The sequence below is a fragment of the Grampus griseus genome, assembly GCF_964374135.1.
Source record: "Grampus griseus genome assembly, chromosome: 17".
In the NCBI taxonomy this organism is placed as follows: Eukaryota; Metazoa; Chordata; class Mammalia; order Artiodactyla; family Delphinidae; genus Grampus; species Grampus griseus.
The window spans coordinates 52,375,925-52,393,385 of NC_139011.1; the positions used below are offsets into that span (position 1 = coordinate 52,375,925).

At 35.9% G+C, this 17,461-nt stretch overlaps 1 protein-coding gene across 2 annotated transcripts in view; it reads right to left on the reverse strand.

Moving 5' to 3' along the window:
• Positions 1-17,461, reverse strand: part of CPNE3 (copine 3) — a 44,914-nt gene that overhangs the window by 19,979 nt on the left and 7,474 nt on the right. For both annotated transcript variants that reach the window (XM_082674567.1, XM_082674568.1), the window contains exons 2-7: positions 11,714-11,853; positions 11,262-11,441; positions 9,768-9,842; positions 8,466-8,537; positions 4,485-4,568; positions 2,409-2,498 (exon numbers count right to left, since the gene is read on the reverse strand). In XM_082674567.1, coding sequence (XP_082530693.1) covers positions 2,409-2,498; positions 4,485-4,568; positions 8,466-8,537; positions 9,768-9,842; positions 11,262-11,441; positions 11,714-11,845 — 633 coding nt within the window. In that variant the 5' untranslated portion in view covers positions 11,846-11,853. The remainder of the gene's footprint in view (positions 1-2,408; positions 2,499-4,484; positions 4,569-8,465; positions 8,538-9,767; positions 9,843-11,261; positions 11,442-11,713; positions 11,854-17,461) is intronic.

Below are 17,461 nucleotides of genomic sequence, written 5' to 3' on the forward strand. Positions count from 1 at the left end.
AATTGCAATTTTGAGCAACAGTAAGGGTTTTTATTTGTTCCCAGCACTTCAGTCACTGATCAATTCTGACCTGCTAACTCTTGCCCTACATATCCGATACTCAATTTTTAAACCAAAAGCCCTTTATCTGACAGAAAAGAAAATTAATGACCTTAATAATTTTTTCTAGAGGAACTAAAATTAAGATAAAGTCAAAACAATCTTAATATTTTAATAATTTCATTTTTAAGAGTTTTTTTTTATTATGGAAAACAGAATGTTACATTTTAGACTTACACTCAGGAAACTCCAATTTATACCTAAGACAACAAGATCAAGCTCTGGTAAGGCCAAGATTTTATTTAAACAAAGCTTATGCAGGAGCTAAAACTATTCATGTTTAGACTGTCCGAAACTTCAGGGAGTGTAAAAACATTTTTAAAATGTAATTCCCAATAACTCACTACAATAAATATATAAGAAAAGTTCACTGTTGCCTCATTAAAGGCAAATGTTTGATGCTAAAGGAAAATGTGACATTTATAATGCTGGCATGTGTTCAGATACAGCTTGAGGTAAATGATGTAATGATTTGTGTCATTTAATTTCTCTTCTCAAGAATTTAAAATCTAGTAATATTGGCTGTTTTAAACAACACCATCAGCAATGTTTGTGAAACTGAAATGTATGCATATACACATATGTGCATATGTATACATGTAAAAGAATGCACACATCACACAATACTACATTCACTAAGGCATTCCCCGTTTAGGCATGCATGATTATTTTTCTTATTTGCACGATTTTATGAAAATAATAATACATGCTAGAGTGATAACACTGGCACATTCATACTGCAGCAAAGAAACTGATGATTCTGACTCTACTCTCTGCTCTATAACTCTTTACTACACCTCTAACCAATTTCCAAATACCAAGAGAATCACTGATGTATGACTTTCTGATACTGCAAAGAAATACAGAACTAAAGAAATAAAGACAGTGGTGGTGTGGCAAACCAAGTTGTATATAGTCAAAACAAATGGAGAAACTTTTAAGAATTGGAAGACATTCATCAGAGAAAGCTCAGAAAATCAATTTACTTACTATAACAAAATAGCCCTGTAAGCATGCCACTGTGCATAAAAAAAAAAAGTTTAAAAAAACATTGTTTCATTGTTAACATATTATTACAATCAGTCAAATAGTTACAGTTTAGGCATCTTTTTTCCCCAGCCTTTCTTGCTTCTCAGATCTAATGAAGCTTCAACTTACTATTTTTAATGTGAAAAGCAAAAGTTCTAGATTTAATAACAGTAAAAAGTAATTTGTAAAGCTACTTTTCTAGTATTTACTTTGTACCTAGACATTCACTGCTATTTGAAATATCACACAAATCACACTCATTGATTTTTAAAGTTCTCTGCAAACTGAGGACAAAATTTATGGATCTAAGAAATGAAGTAGTTTTCAATAATAACAGCACCTCTACTGTGTTTAGGAGTTTATAAAACTTTTCACTTTTATTAATTTAATCCTTATGTTATTTTGTTATGTAGACATTATTTTCTCTACTATATAAGTAAAGAAGTTAGATAACCTGCCCAAGAACCCTTAGCTGGTTAAGGACCTAAGTCAAGTCTTGGACTACGGTTTGACTCTTTAAGTCCTTTGCTTGTTCCAGACCATCACCTTTCCTGCTTTCACCATACTAATTATCAAAAAAAAAAAACAACAACAAAAACGAAACAAATAAACAAACAACTCACCTCAGTTTGCTGACTTCTGAACATAAGAAAGGGGTTCTACCTGGAATCTTACGTAACGAAGTGACTCTAGTATAAAAGTGTCTTAAAAATAATGTATCTATTTTGATAAACGGCTATAAGTGAAAACATTAAAAGAAATTCTTAGCTATCTGCTTCTGCTCCCTGTTCCCGCTCTGCTTTCCTCTAAAAACTCTAAAACTAAAGCCATCCAAATGTTTTAATAAATTTTACCTTACTCTGAAAATATCAGTGACAGAAAATGTCACCACTATTCTGCTCTGTGCTAAGGGCAGGAGGAAGCTCTGGGTTCTCAGTTAAAGTAACATCTGTTTTTATCTGCAAAGAATACACCAAAGGCAAAGAGTGTAGTTAAAGGTTCCTATTCACAGAGCAGAGGAATCTTATTAAAAGGAAGACTTAAATTAAATATTTTATTTAAAAAAATAAAAATCACAATGTTTGATTAAGGATTAGGTCAACAGATCACTCAAAATGTCTGCTCCTTCAAACTGACTACTTACCAGAAACATTTCTATTTTATTATTCATAATGTAAATAAAATTCAAACATTTCTTTCTTTAAATACTATCTAATGAAATAATTTATAAAAGCAGTGAGTGTGTGTGTATATATAATATATGTATAATTTCAAATTACCTTAATAGTTTTATCCATATCTCCATAGCACAGGGAGTTAAGAGAGATTTTAAAAGGCCTCCAAACAGGATTCAAGTTGTTTTTAATAACCTATAAAAAAAAAGATTTAAAGACAAGTTAGAAAAATATTCCATTCATTAATGCTTTGTTCTTGCCTTTCCTAGATTCCCACCACTCTCATCATTCATCCTTCACCTCTTCACCCACCCAACTTTGTCAATGAAAACCTAGCTAGGATAATATTATACACCTGTTATATGAAAAATGTGATAGATTGTCTAATTGTGATACACTGTGAGAAAGAAAAAAACTGGGAAATATATCCACTCTTTATAAGGTGCACTTAAAAATTAGAGAAGATTATTGGTTTTGTTGGAAACCAGAGTTTTTACAGCAGGACATAAGATTCAAATATGGAATAAGAAAGGCCCAGAAAGAACCTTGCTATGTTGGTTGTGAAGTGGAAAAATAGTCTAAATTCATAATTAAAAAATTTTAAAATATGTATATATAATAAACATATATACACAAATATACATATTTCTCAGTTGTGTCCATTGAAAAGGTCTAAAAGCAATGACATCCCAGTAGAATGAGCACTCATATACCCTACTGTCCAAATACCACTACACTCTTAAAGGAATAGGGTTCCATAAGAGAAATAGCTAATTCCAGACTTGGGACAGGTTAGGTACATGTTGAATTAAGAACATAATTTCACATAAAATAAGAGACTGCTTAAAGACTAATGGAGTCTTATTAAAAGAACCCAAGAACCATTTGAAGGAGCTCTTCCTGGTCAAATTTGGATTAATATGAGCAGCAAAATTCATGACAGTAATGAATTATAAACACAGTGAATATACTATAACAATCCATGGGTTTATAATGATTCTAAAAATAAAAGTGAGAGAAATAAGAGTATCTGCAACCTCCAATATAAGTGATTCAGGTATGGATCATCAATGGACGCTAAGACCACTGGGCGAAATGGAGGTTATTCATGCAGTCTCAAAGAATCACACTGCAATCATTTATTAATTACAAAGGGAAAAAGGTGAGACTTTATCATGGCACAATCTGGTGGTCACCAGATTAACCTAGTAGCCCAGACTGGAATCATCAGTACTGGGCATCCTGACACACCTTGATGATGGAAGATACACATACTGTGTTCTAGATGGAAATGTTTGATCTGGACCTAATTGTGAGGAAACAAAAGAATCCAGTATGTTAGACATACTGATCTTGATTACTCAAGAGATTCATAGCCTGAAGGTATAAGGGAGGTAGGGAGAAGAGGACTATATTGGGAACGTAATAGCCAAATGCAAAACGTGAACCTCAATTGGATCCTGTATTAAACAAAACAAAACATATATAAAACGTGGGAAAATTGGGGAGATCTGAAGATGAATGGTATATTAGATGATGTTACTAAATCAATGTTAATGCTCTCAGTTATGGAGGTGTAGAGAAATGCCCTTGTTCTTGAGAAATACCTACTGTAGCATTTAAAGGTGAAAAGTCATGATGTCTGCAGCCTACATTAGGATAGTTTTGCAAAAGGGCATGGATATGTGTGTGAGAGAGAGAGAGAACACACATGTATGCAGTTATGACCATTTGATCAATCTAGGTGAGGGATACACTGGTATACATTTTAGTGTTCTTTATAGGGTTTTAAAAATTAAGCATAGTAGCACCTCCTCATTAAAAGAAAAAAAATGAGCATGCTGACTTTGTGTCTCTGGCAATTATATATGTCTGAAGTCAGATTAATATTTTTATAAATACATAATTTTTCTTTTTTTTTTTTGCGGTACGCGGGCCTCTCACTGTTGTGGCCTCTCCCATTGTGGAGCACAGGCTCTGGACGCGCAGGCTCAGTGGCCATGGCTCACGGGCCCAGCCGCTCCGTGGCATGTGGGATCTTCCCGGACCGGAACACGAACCCGTGTCCCCTGCATCGGCAGGTGGACTCTCAACCACTGCGCCAATCATAATTTTTAAAAATTCAGATTACTACAATTCCAAAGGAAACCTCAACCCTACTTTTCAAATTCATATATTCACCTCTGTTCGATGAACCATTAGCCAGTTTCCATCAGACATCTGCTTGTGGAATTCCAGGTATGGATCTGACTTTCCAAATAGATCCTACATTAAAATAAAAAAGCAATTATTCTCCTCCTAAACCATGTGAAACCACACTTTATACATGTTACATGTCAGCAGTACCTGAAGTTTAACTCTATAGTAAAGATATACACAGTACAATACAGCAGTAAATACAAATCCCAACACCTTCCTCACAAACATATGAGCCTGCTCAAGTCTATCAGGAGAACTTTTAAGGCACTTGTGATAAATGCTCATAATCCTGTGTATCACACCCTTACATGATGGCTTTAAAATACAGTGATCAATAGGACCCGTTATCAATACAATACGTTTTTAGCTTGTTTTCATTATTAACAGTGTTCATTCATTCACATAGCACTGAGTAGTTTTATATAAATGATCCCATACATTAGTCATACTAACTCCATGAGAGACAGAACGAGAAAATGGATTCAGAGGAGTTAAATGACTTTGCCAAGATCATAAAACTAATTAATTGATGGATCTGAGCTTTGAGTTCATATCTTACCCTTCTATGTCCAATACTCCTTCAGCAATCCCGCACATTTCTTTACACACACAAAGGAGCACACACAAGTAGATATGTGGAATGCACAACAGAAGTACTTCAAGGGCACAAAGTACATCCCCTATTTCCTCTGTAATTCACCACATCACAGCACTCCTGTATAATGCTCAAGTACAACGAGTGTTCAAAAATACCCTTATCGCCATCTTACACACACACACACTCTTACACAGGGAGATAAAATTCTGGAAGAATGTACAAATCGTTCCCAGAGGTAAAACTCAGATAGTAAGATTGTAGATGATTTTATTTTCTCATTTTTATTTTATCTTCATTTTGAAATTTCTATACTCCTTAGCATATATTACTTATTATTTGTGAAATAGAAAGGACACCTGTTAATCTCACAGTAATATACACAGATATGTCGCTAAACTGAAGATTTTTTTCAGTCCTGAATTTACCTCAGTATTAAATTAAGAAGATAATATTACTTCCTTCCTCAGCACAATCTAATGTTAAGAAAGTAACACATTCGGCACAGTCAAAAATGTAAACACAAAGACTAAGCAGAACTTTTAAAATTTAATCTTATCTTTAAGAAGAACCTTAAGTAATGTAATAAGCCTCTCTATGCCCCATTTTATAAAACTAAGAACAGCATTATACATAGAGGAGTTAACTTTCCAAAAACACATTAACATGCCCTGTCTCACTTATCTTAGAAATAATCTTTTGAGAAAGGCAGAATATCATTATTACTATACTGAAGGTCAGAAAACAGACCTTGTTTGAAAGTTCATTAATATGACAGTAGTAGAACTAAAATAAGAATTAAAAGTCCCTGACTCTGGGATAAGTTAAGTCAAAAAAGCAAGGTAGAGGAACGTATGCATAATATATTATGCTACACTTACTCATGGGCTGAGGCTGGGGAATATAAATACAAATACATACATACACACATGCACACACATATCTATGTATATAGATATACACATGTATGTCTATTTGTATGTTTATATATACACAGAGACATATACACACATACGTATGCATATGCACATGTATAGACACACACAAAAAAACTTAGTTTTTTTGGAAAATGAAGGATTAAACCATAAAATATAAATTTTAAAAAAGTATTACATACAGCCAGGAAAGAGAAAAAAATATAGAGCGTACAGGGAAAGAAGCTAAATTTCTCGAACATACCTTGTTTTGATTAATTCTAATTGATGCCTAATGCCTACTGATGCCTAGGCTTTGGAACCATCTTATACATGATTGTAAAACAAAATTAAATCAAAAAAAAATTGTAAAGCAATCCCTAAATATCAAAAGCAAAATTCGATTATGTGTTAATGTTACAGCATAACCATTCAGAGAAGAATTATTTGAAACACAAGAGTTGAACTGTAGAACTCAAGTGGAATATATAAGCCTAAAGACAAAAAGAACTTCAAAGAAAGCTCAAACTGTTTTCAGTAAAAATATTTTAATTGTAACATGAATATTTATATTCTTAAACTATTAGATATTATATAGGACAAAACAGATAAGCAATTATGTTAGTATCTTTGGGAATCAACATTTTTGACATAAGTGAGAAGAGGTGCTGACTACAGAATTAAAGAAATACAGCCTTGTAATTCTACATCTAAATTGGAAATCGTTGTACAAATTTATGATTTAGTTTCCCTTAAAAAAGAAAAGACTTTCCTATATCTGTCCACTGAAAAATTCTAGAAATAATGAGTGACAACAATCAATAAATGTTAAGCACTTCTAGTACCACATTGTGGACTCATTGTAGAAAGGCTCCCTTTGATCTGTCAATCTGGAGCAGAAATCAGATAAAATAAGCCTGGAACATTTGTCATGCCACAGAGCAGGAAGCTATCCAGAGACCTCTGGGGTCATGCCAAATGGTCTCATGAACAAACTTAAATAGGTTCCCTCCCATAGGCTAAAGCTGGGATACTTTAGGCATCAATAAGAATAAATCAATATAGTTCACAGCAATACTAAAAACTTTTTTAAAAGTCCTCATTGGTCACATATAGAGGAATTTATTATTTTGAAAAATGGTAAATATGATAAAAAAATCAAACATTTCAACTTGCCTTTTCTGGACAAACTGTATCTCAGAATAAATAAATACCTAATGTGAAGAAGAATATTTCTCTCTGTAGAAGTATTCTCACAAGTAAATGAAGAAGCGATGATAGCATGAGAATATCACTATTTTAAGACCCTTAATAAAATATCTAGGTAGTTGTCATCAATGGTCACTAATACCCCAAAAGACAGAACTTGACAATGTGTGCCTCTTGATGGAATTAATGCCACCACCTATGAAACTCATACCAATTCAAGACACCACCAGATCATACCTCTAGATTCAATTCCAGCTTACAGAAATCAGGAAATAAAGGTGGAGAGATGAACATGTTACATGACACCACAGGGATTTAATTAGCTTATACAGTGTGTGGAAACTTCTATAGGACAAAGGAGTCAGTTTATTGAATAAATTCCATGGATGGATAGGAGGGAGGGGGAGAGAGAAAGGGAATAAGAGAGGAAGAGAGGGAGGAAGGGAAGAAGTAAAAGGAAGAGGAGAATTTATAGATTAAAAAAATTTAAGAGACATATTAACCAATTATATTATTTTAAAAGTCCTTAGAGATACACCAAAACATATATGGATGAAATGATGTGACGTCTGGGAGGAGAGAAAGTAGATAGGGGTAGGGATGAGACAAAATTGGTCATGAGTTAAAACTGTTAAAGATAGGTGGTGGGAATATGGGATTTTTAAAAAAATACTTTTCTATTTTTGTATATGTTTAAACTTGTCCAAAAAAAAAAGATACTGGCTACTAGTCTAAGATATTTGCACATTGAATTGTAAGGTATATGAAAATGATGAAGACTAATGATTGGATTACAGGATTACATACAAAAATCAAAGAATTATTCCAAACCATGCTATAAACTAAACTGCTGTGTTCTTATGTACTGGTACTCATCCTTCAAGAAAAATTGACTTTTGAACGCAGAGAGGAAAATCTAATTAATAAAGCATGGAATTTTCACTTTTTTCCTTAAGTAATCCAAATACACTCTCAAATGCCTCTTACAGTAACATTAATGATTGTATTAATTCTTCTTTTAAGCTATACAAACACTTTGATTACCTCTAGAGGAAAGAGGTAAAGAGAAATGGCTTCTGCTTAAACACACACACAAACAGAAAGCAGAATTCGGAAGTAACTAACACTCAAAGTGATGCTTAGATGACAGAGTTCATAATATTAATTCCATTATTATTTTCTCAAAAAGGAATCAATGTGAGGCAAAACATGATACCCTTGTTGAAATCTGCATCACCTACCTACCTTATTATCAAGTTTTCTTGCTTCCATTTCAAACAAGACAACTCTGTTATCCTTTATTTCTTCAGCTGAAATCTATGAGTAGACAAGGTAAGTGAAAGAACATGTTTTGGGGATTTTGATATACTCAGGAAGTACTGAATTATTCTGTTATCTAATGGTATATAAAGTCTATACTAATATGTGAATTCTAAAAGGTTTAATAACAAAATGGTACCATTAAGAAAGATTTATTTCTTTTATGCATGTGAAATAAATATTTTCCCAAAATATGCCTAGTCTGCATTATGCAACTTCCTTTTTAATGCTGTTGCCCAAACTGGATCTTCCCTCTTCCAGTGAAAAATCAAAGCCCTGGAAGATTGCACAACACTAGTGAGAGCTCTCCAAACATTGAGAAGCATGAGTAAATCACACACTATAAATTCAAATATCGGATCAATATTTTCATCCAAGGTAACTGAAAGACTTATTCTACTAAAAATAAATTCCAGGCTATCATGACCCCAAAAGCAATAAAGCTAACTACTGATAATGATCTCTGTCCCACACACAGAAGTCAACACCCTCAAAAGACTGAACATTCTTATGCCTCAGGAATCTAAACCAGGGCAAAACAGCTGCTCAGAGAAATGTGTTTGATAATTGTAATAATCTTCAAACATGGTTTTCTCAGAGAGCCAGCCTTCTCAGGCAGAGCTAAAGTAAAACAACTATCTCTTCAGGCAGTGATTACCTGGACACAAACTCTAGAAGATAAAATATGTAAAAGCATGGCATTATGTAATTTGAAATCTGAAACAAGATAATGCATATATTCATTTGCCCAGGTCCAGTAATCAGCAATGGAAAATTTGGACAGCAAAGTGCAAGCACAAAAGAAACATGGTTAAGAGTTAAGAGGTTCAATGGCCATGTCATAATACGAGATCATTCTGGAATCAAAACCATTACGGAAAGTCTCTGCCATGTTTGCTTTGTTGAGAGCCAAATTGATCCATTCAGATTATTAAGTAATTTGCTTCCCACTTGGGAATTTACGCTTCCATCGGGAAGAGGCAAGCATTACCAAGATGTGCCTGACTCTATAGGCAGCTTAAAAAACTTAAAGAAGGGATTCCCACACTGCATTTTTCTTTCTTTTTGGCACAACACAGTTTCCAGTTGTGATCACTTTAAGGCAAGGCAACATTCGGGATCAAATGATAAAGCATGGCTGTGGAATATTTGTCTAATATACACAGTTTTAGCACGTCCTATTATGCTAAATCTTCGGAGGAAAAAAGACAAATATCTTATCGTTACCGTAATGCTTCCTTTCCCTGCAGGTCTGCCATTTTTAAGCACCAGTGGTCGAGTTAGTTTCTTACTGGAAACAATCTGTTAAAATTGGAAAGTGATAGAAAGAGCTATTTCACTTCAACATGTGAATGTTTAGACTGAAATGGTTTCAAAAAGGGTTGAGTGTAAAGTTCACTTAAAGTCATTAGAAATGGAAACATTAAGTCCATTCCTTAAAGACTTAGAGATTATAAAACACATCTACACCCACTGCAAAAGATTTCCAAGGAGCCAATCCGGTTAGATAAAATCTCCCCACCCACTAGTTTCTTTATCAACTACTTCAAAGTTAAATCCTTCCTTGTAATGAAAAAAGAGGGCCATATTCTCATCATATACAAATCACTGAGTTGAAATGAAACCCCTGTAGGTAAAAGGTGGGTCTTAGAATACTCAATAAATGGGATTCAATTTTTCAGCTGAAACATAACTTCAGTATATAATCTCTACAAGATATCATTTTGATTAAAATAATATAGTAGACCTAGGTACTCTCAAATAGATCCATTTCTCAAATTTATTATAATTTTAGATACACTGTGATTTTTTCCCAAACAATCAATACTTCTTTAATTTTCTCTTTGATACTATTTATCAAAGTTTGAGAAAATTGATCAGCTCCATGTTGTCCTTGAGACATAGGAAATAACATGATCTCCAAAAAATTCAACACTAAAAAATAAACTCATAAAAGACAAATCTTAGAAATAGATGTCACCCACTGAAAAAAAATGACTCCTCCCTCCTGAAGCCTTCCCTATTTTATCATAAATGGTCATGATCTCTCCTTACAAGTCAAACTGAGCTAGAAGCACAATGGTGAGCCCACAGACACACCCCTGCTCTGACACAGCCTGTAATATCCTAAAAAGACAGACAATTAAGCAACTACAATAAAATATGGTCAGTGTTAAGGTAGAAGCGGTAGAGAGGACCAAGCGAGCACATGGAGGTGATCCAAACTACTCTACGGCGTCAGAGAAGGCTTGCTAGGGGGAGTAAGGTCCATACCTAAGGTTAGAGGAGGAGCAAGCCAGGTAAAGGGATGGTGCTGGGGCCGGGATGGGGGGTGGGGGGGGAGGTAGGGAGGGTGGGCTCAAGGGGCACCAGTCCTGCTAGTTAGAACATCGGAGAAGCTGCTGTTACTTTGACAGCATTTATGACTTAAACAAAAGAACAATACTGTACTGAAATCTGCAAACAGCAGACAAGCAGTTAGAGCAATGGTATTATTTATTGAAATGTTGAATGAAACACCCATACACACATGGTCCCTACCCTCATGAAAAATAAGATAAATTCTATAATGTTCAAGCAAAACATACTAATATATGAACTCAGTCTTTAAAGTAATTACAGCGTTTTTCAACTTTAGCAATTAAACTAATGAGCACTTATCAGAAACACCCAATTCTTTGGTTCAAATTTAGACAAAACATTTATACTATATATACTCACTTGTCCAAGGGTACATTCACATTCTCCTAGGAAGTCATCATCACTCAGCTCGATAGTTTTGTTGTCAATGTCATAAATCCCAAATTTCAATTTCTGAACCACTTCAAAGTAGTAATCAATAATAAATGTCTTGGAAAATTTGGGATTCAAGCAATTCTTAATCCTTTCTGTGCGGTCAACCTATATTCACTCCCCCAAAATAAAAAAGTTTCTTCAGATCAAAAGTGCATGTGTTTAATACCTTTACATACTACATGTAACTAAATACAGGCATGGTAGCTAAAGGAAGTGTTTATATGTGTATGAAAAATTACACAATCAAGGACAAACTTGCCCAAAAAACTGCAATAACAGATGAGATGGTTTTATTATTTTTAACATTTTTAATAAACTCTTCATATTATCAAAAGAGCAATACAGATTGCTTTTCACCTACAAGTATTTAACATTACCTCATACCACTGTTGACCACTCGTATTCAAAAATAACACACACAAAGGGTCTGACTTTGACCCTACATCTTTATCCAAAAGATTGTCACAGGAAATATTCAGTTCCACCTTTGTGACACACTGGGCAGCCATCTCTTGAGCTGTAAGAAAAACAAAGAAATAAGAAAGCTGGTGAAATGGTGCCTTTAAGAAGCACATGCATTCCTCGGGAATTCCCTGGCAGTCCAGTGGTTAGGACTCGACACTTTCACTGCCAGGGCCTGGGTTCGGTCCCTGGTCAGGGAACTAAGATCCTGCAAGCTGCGCGGCATGGCCAAAAAAAAAAAAAGAGGCACATGCATTCCTAATGAAGTATCTGAATTCTTAAGACAAATTGTCAGAATAGGATAACAGAGTGAACTTGCTAGAATAAGACTTTGTTATATGTGCTTCCAGGCAATTCAGATGTCTTATTAGTCCATGCCAGTGTTATTGTTTCAGTCAGATTCTCTTGCTGGGATAAAACTCATTTACTGTGTGACAATAAAATGAAGCTTTGAAGATGGCAAAAAAGACATATTAATCTTTTCATCACTACAAATTTTACCATTCAGAAAAAGTCCAAGTATAATCTTGATCCTTCTTTTAAACATAGCCTTCTGCTACAAAACAAAACAGATTAAACCTCAACCTTAATTTTATCTTTGTTTATCTGACAAGATACTGAGTAAGATATTTGCCATTTTCAAGGAAATTTTGGCTAAGACCCAAGCCTGGGGAATAAAAGACCCCAAACACCCCTCCTCTCCTCACCCCATCCCCGCACATTTTACAGCAGTGGTTCTCAAGCTTTGCTGCTTTTGGAATCACCTGGGGAGCTTTCAAAGCCACGGATGCTGGTGTCCCACACAAAGAGATGTAATCTAATTGGTTTAGGGTGCAACCTGGGCATCGGCTCCTTGGATGATTTCCATGTGCAGACAAGGTTGACAAACCCACCATTCTACAGAGAGCATCCAGCAAATAGGCATGGCTCATCTTTCGTCAAGACTTGCTAAGAAAGACCAGAGTTAGCCTAACTTTCACCCAGCCCTCCTTGCCCCAACCTCCAATCATTATATGAAGAAGACTGGGGAGACGGAGGATTAGCTGGGGGCTGGCCCTGAGAGATGATGCAGTGTTGAGGGTGAGCTACTTTCCTTCCTGAACCCAGGGAAAGAAAGGGCCTGCAGGTGTCACCAAGAAGAGGAAGCAGACATTACATGCCCCAGCTGGAAGTCCACTTAGCCACCTGTCTAAAGCAAAGTGGAGGTTGCAGGTTCTGGAGGCAGAAAGGTACCTCCTCCCCTAGAGCTGCTGACAACATCCTTAGAATGTGGAGTAAGTAGTTAGTGCCCTTGTCTTCCACTCTGAGATTTAGCTTACATTCTGGGACTACAGGAACAAATCTACTCATCATCTTGTTAGATTCAAACAGGATTTCTGTGCTGTACAAAATGTGTGATCAGTTCTGAAATAATAAGGATCACTATTAGAAGAGCTCTTTGGCAGTGTCAAAAAACAACTCATATCTTATAGAAACTAAATACTCTGTTAGACTCTAAAAACAGCAGCAATCCTCAATGTGTGTCAAAAAATGCAATACTAGCATTTAAGATTCCTAAATTAAACAGAATAATAAGGTAGGTTTTGTAGTCTTAGTAGCTAAAAATTCCTTTTAAAAGCCATGATATATGTATGTCCCTTCACCTGAGAAGAGAATTATTCCCTAATAAGCAACAAACTTCACAAATTCCCAATTTGCTTCCTAAATTCCCTACATAGGGATGTTGTAGTAAGACTAAAACTACTATGGCCTTTTACTATGAAGTCAGATTTTTTTTTTTTTTGGCCACTTTACATGCATCAAAATTATTAAGTGGTAAAATACACAGTACTGACAACCTGTACGAAAGATACTAAGGTCAAGGAGAAATCAATAAAGCAGACAGAGGAGAATTAACAGTACTAAGAGTGCAGGTGAGACTGACACTGCCGAGGCTTTGAAATCTCATTTAAACAGATGAAGAGGGAAACAGCACAGGGACAGGAAAGAACAAGACAAGAGAAGCGAGCATCTGTGTCAGGGAAAGCCAAGCAAGACAGAAAGCGGGGCAAGTTGAGAGTGTCCTGAGAGCCAGGTTGAAGGACTCAGTAGGTGCGTAATAAGGCACTACTGCAAGTTCTCAAACTGGGGATAACAGGATGAAATGGTTTATTTTAAAATAAAATAAATAAAATAAAAGTAAATAAAATAAATTCAACAGACAAATGGATAAAGTAGATGTGGTACATATATACAATGGAATATTACTCAGCCATAAAAAGGAACAAAATTGGGTCATTTATAGAGACGTGGATGAATCTAGAGACTGTCACACAGAGTGAAGTCAGAAAGAGAAAAACAAATATCGTATACTAACGCATATACATGGAACCTAGAAAAATGGTACAGATGAACCGGTTTGCAGAGCAGAAATTGAGACACAGATGTAGAGAACAAACATATGGACACCAAGTGGGGAAAGCGGCAGGTGGTGGTGGTGGTGGTGGTGGGATGAATTGGGAGACTGGGATTGACATGTATACACTGATATGGATAAAATGGATAACTAATAAGAACCTGCTGTATAAAAAAATAAATAAAATTCAAAATAAAATGTCACTTGTGTCAAACCTCCTCTAATTTTATCTTGGAATTTAGAACACTCCAACATATAAAGAAAGTCTCTTCATCCAGTAATACGCAAAATACAGAATTTACCAAAATTAGCATGTCTTCACACCAATTTAATTCAGAAGATTAGTTATTTATTTTCTGAAATATATACAATACTAGAGGTATTTGCAATAATAGTGTGAATACAATCACCATTCTTTCTCACTTTGATTTATGAAAAAAGAAAAAGTGCTAAAAACATAATAAGAGGCAAGAAGAAACTAGTAGGAAAGGGCAGATACCTCAAAACTCAAAAGCACAGAGACAATGGTCCAGGGACTTTGAAGCTATGCACATCCATGAAGTCTCTGGCATATTGACACTGGGGCCTCATCCTCAATCTCTTCTTCCTTTAGATTGTGCATGCCTAATTCTCCTCTTCTGTGCCTTTGACTAGTACCTCTTCCCCTCCCATCCAAGAAACTGTGAGCATTCCTTTAGGCTCTGTCACCTCCTGACCTTTGGCTACCTTTACTTCTTTGACCTGACCCCTCTCAAGGCTTCAGCCATCCACTTGGCATAAGGTACTCCCAAACCTATATCTTTCACCCCTGTCCCTATGCACAATTACTTTTACCCTATTTTACATCTACTGTTTTCAGCCCTGAAGCATCCTCCCTTGATGGGCCCCTTCCTCTTCATTGCCTCATTTCATAGGCTCTGGAATCAGACTGCTGAGTTCTCATTTGGATCCCACCACTGGCTTAACGTGTGACCTTAGGCAAGAGCTTAACCTCTCCGTTTCCTCATCTACAAAATGAAAATAATAACTGTTCATAGGGTTATTGTAAGGACTAAATGAATTAATATATTTAAACAGTGACTAGAACATGGTAAAAGTTGTTTTATCATTATTATTATTATTTTTTTTTATTTTAAGACTACCTGCCTCCAGGGTCTGATCCTCTCCTATCTATCCCATGTTTCATATTTTTTATTATTCCATTCCATGTTTCCCAATTATTCCAACCCGCACCAAGTCCCTTGTTTGAGTTACTGCTGCATTAATAGTAACAGATTACTACAGTACAGCACAATATCAAATTTGGAGCAATACACACCTGGGTCGAATCCTGCATCTGGCGCTAGCTGTGTGACCTCGTATAGGTTACTTTCAGAACCTAGATTTCCTCATCAGTAAAAATAAAGACACTGCAAGTGAATTCGCAAATCTGACATGTGCCAGGCATCTTGCTTTTCATATTTAACACAGAATCTATGGAATAAATGTTAATTGTGTAATTTTTTTTCTTTTGCATAAGGTAGTTTAGAGTCTCATAAGCTGCATGGATAATGCAGTATCTTGCGGAGGGACTTAGAATGAGCAAGGACCTCTAAGGCTCCCACAAAACAACTTGTAAAGAATTCTCTACTAGCAGCCAGAAAGCCCTCAAATTTCCAAGGATGGGGAACAGAGAATGAAGATAATACCTATGTGTAATGTCAGTCTCATAGCAAAGAGACACAACACATCAGAAGAGCATTATTTTTTTTCCTTAAACATGCTCATACAAGAGCTACAAAAATAACGTGCCAGGCACACCTGATTATTTAGTAAATTGCTGACAGTTACATTACTGCATTGTAGCTGGGACACAAATTTCCTCTATTAGCAGCAATCCCCCCCTGAAAATGACTCTTAGGGCAGCATCGTTTTTATCTAGAAACCCATTATGGCTGAATGGCAAATGGAAGAAATTACATAAACACTTGGGTCTGAAATGTTCTTAATAGCCACATTTATGAAGATTTTCTTTTCATTTCCTTTCTAAGTAATTACCTAGCACAGGATAATTTTTATTATATTAAAATATCCAGTTTTTAAAAGAGCAATAGGTATTCTTTTATGATGGAAGAAAACAAAACAAATGTTTTATACCCTTTAGTATGGAAAAGAGGAGATTTGGCTGGGATGAGTGGCCAGGCAGAGGAATGCATGTGCAGCTAAAGAGCAATTCTATGTATTTCACTCCTCAAAGAGCAGGATGCTGGAGAGAAAAGACAGAAATAGCCTCTAGGATTAGACAACAGCTTCTCTACTGTATAGATTACTTACTGGAGAATTGTTCGGTTTCTAAATGCAATTAACCCTTAGAAAGCGTATGAACCATTCTCCCAGTCACCCTAACTTTCCTGAATCAACATAACACAGATAATTCAAAGGAATTAAAAATTAAGACCTAATATCTGAAGTAGGACCTCATGCGTGAAATTTAAGGCATATGGTTATTCCCAGACCCTAGCTGAAAATCCTCAAGTCCTGTCTGCTTTCTCTTTTCCCATCTCCCCTTAGACTCACTCCTTAGATCTCTTCAGTAAAGGAGATTCTGCCTACTATAATCCCAAATCTCTCCAATGTGGAGGTGCAGAAACTTCCCTATACCCACAGTCACAACTATGTCATGTCTTCTGTAGCTCTCACCTGCCTACTATAATAGTCTCCCAACTGGTATTCCCACTGCCATTTTCTTTCAATTCACATTATGATTTTATCACTTTTGATTTAAAAAAAAAATCAGGGCTTCCCTGGTGGCGCAGTGGTTGAGAGTCCGCCTGCCGATGCAGGGGACACGGGTTCGTGCCCCGGTCTGGGAAGATCCCACATGCCGCGGAGCGGCTGGGCCCGTGAGCCATGGCCGCTGAGCCTGCATGTCCGGAGCCTGTGCTCCGCAACGGGAGAGGCCACAACAGTGAGAAGCCCACGTACCGCAAAAACAAAACAAAACAAAACAAAAAACAAAAAACAAAAAAAATCATTACTGGCTGCCCAGGGTGTACCCTAGTCCAATCAGCTACACCTAGAATTTATGGCTCTGTCTACATCTGCCCCAGCCTACCCAAGCAGCTACCTCTGATAATGACAAGTTTGTAGCATGCTCAGCATATATGACACACTACGAATTGTAGCAATTATTATTTTATTGTAGTCAAATATTTTAATTGACTGTCTCAGCATTGATGGCCTATTATTAAATAGTAAGACTCAAAGCACTTTTTTCATCCTTGTTCAT